The sequence below is a fragment of the Cebidichthys violaceus genome, unplaced genomic scaffold (genome assembly GCF_023349555.1).
Source record: "Cebidichthys violaceus isolate CVI_PGR_0920_01 unplaced genomic scaffold, fCebVio1.0.p SCAF_8, whole genome shotgun sequence".
Lineage (NCBI taxonomy): Eukaryota > Metazoa > Chordata > Actinopteri > Perciformes > Stichaeidae > Cebidichthys > Cebidichthys violaceus.
The window spans coordinates 16383409-16385128 of record NW_027176964.1 but is presented as its reverse complement, the minus strand read 5'-3'; the positions used below and the strand labels follow the sequence as shown (position 1 = coordinate 16385128).

Sequence of the window (1720 nt, the reverse complement as noted above, 5' to 3'; positions counted from 1 at the left end):
GTTTTTACAGTGAGTCGGCTATTAAAAATGACCAGCAAGCAAGTTTGGGGTCGGTTGAGTTTTGTTCGCTTCCTTTCTTCATGAATTTGCAAAACAAAAAACAACAAGTAACCATATTGACTCTTCATTTGCATGCATGTTATCTGGCTAGTTTGTTCAGATGCTTCCAGTTATACTTAAAACTCATCTTTCATACACACCGTACGTCTCCTTTAAACCGGGACAAAAGAACAAAAACTGCATTAAAAGTCTACATCAAGTCCCAGCCGGCTCTGAATATCAGTAGAAATCAACAATCCCCTTTCTGTGTGACTTAATGTTAGAATGAGGCGACGGCTGGACCGGACCTCAGCGGGAGATGTTAGCTGGATGTTTATTGCTACGTGGCGAGGTCCGACACAAGGCTGGCAGCAAAACACAGGCCAGGAGGAGAATGGTGGGTGGAGACGGAGGTTTGTGGCAGCTCACAGTAAGGTGGGGGGGGGGGGGGGGAGTGTAGTGCAGGGGTGGGGGGATGTCAGTGCAGTTCAATGAAAGCCTCCATCTCCTCAGAGATCAGTCCCCTGTAGGGCAGTCTGTGCTTCTCAATGGCACGCGCTGCCAGGCACTGAAGGGTGACGTGGTTCAGCGGGTAGAGGGCCGGGTGCCCGCTGCTCTGCTCGTCCAGCAGCTCGTAGGCCGTCTTCCTCTGCGCATTGGTGGCGTCGAAGTGAGCCCCGGCCTTCATGAGCAGCGCCATGATCTCCGGACAACCGTTGTTGCTGGCGACGTGCAGCGGCGTGTTGTTCTCGCTGTCGCGCGAGTCCACGTCGGCGCCGCACTCCAGGAGCAGCGCCGCCACCGCCTGGGAGGGGAAGCGGCCGACCGGGTAGCGGCCGACGGACGTGGTGTCCTTGTCCACGGCCATGTGGAGCGGAGTGAAGCCGCTCCGACCTCGGGGGTTCAACTTCAGCAGGCGGTACACCGTGTGCTTCTTCTGGTGCTCCTGCTCGGGGCTGCAGTCCAGCTTCTCCAGCAGAAAGATGAGGTGCAGGATGATGGCGAGAGCTTTGGTGAACTGAGGAGCCTCGGGGGGGTTGTCCCTCTGCGCCACAGCTCTCTCGACCTCCTTCACGCTCTTCCCCAGCACGGTCATCAGATCGTGAAAGGTGACGCGCGTCGACAGGGTGCCCTTGGCCCGGTCTTGAAGAACGAACGAGAAAAGCTCCGCAAAAGACAGGAAACTGGAGGCCGTCATGGGACTGAGGGGGTCCAGGTTGCTCTGCTGCATGTCTAGAGCATATTTCCAAAGGCTGATGCAGCGTTCGAAGTTGCCCGAGTCCGCATACACAGCTCCCCTGTAACGGATGTAGTAAGAGGTGTCTGGGTGGGACGGCCCCAGGATGCGCTCTCGAACCAACAAAGCCTGCATCCTCATTTCATCAGGGTCCGTGATCAAAGCTTCCAGGTCCTCTGCCGTGCCCACCTCCCGCGCACAGCCGTAGGCAGGGATCGGAGGACCAGGCGGAGGCTTGGCCAGGGAGCCGGCTTTGTCCCCCGGCTGCCTCAGCTCCATCGCCCTTCTCCAGTACCTCATCGCCCCCAAGAGATCCCGCTTCTTGTCCACAAAAGTGGCCCCGAGGAGCTCGAGCGCGTCGACGCGCTCCTCCCTGGAGGTGCGCGGCTGGTGGGCGAGATACTCCACGATGTTGGTGTGGCCCGTGACACTTGCGGCGAGGAG

The 1720-nt window shown here is 58.1% G+C and overlaps 1 protein-coding gene across 1 annotated transcript in view; it reads right to left on the bottom strand.

The window, feature by feature from the left end:
* Positions 1-50: 50 nt before the first annotated feature.
* LOC137892467 (protein fem-1 homolog A-like) overlaps positions 51-1720 on the bottom strand; it is a 2608-nt gene continuing 938 nt past the window's right edge. Inside the window, 1 exon segment of the mRNA XM_068737611.1 lies at positions 51-1720. This exon segment is cut by the window's right edge and continues 434 nt beyond it. Coding sequence (XP_068593712.1) covers positions 518-1720 — 1203 coding nt within the window. The 3' untranslated portion in view covers positions 51-517.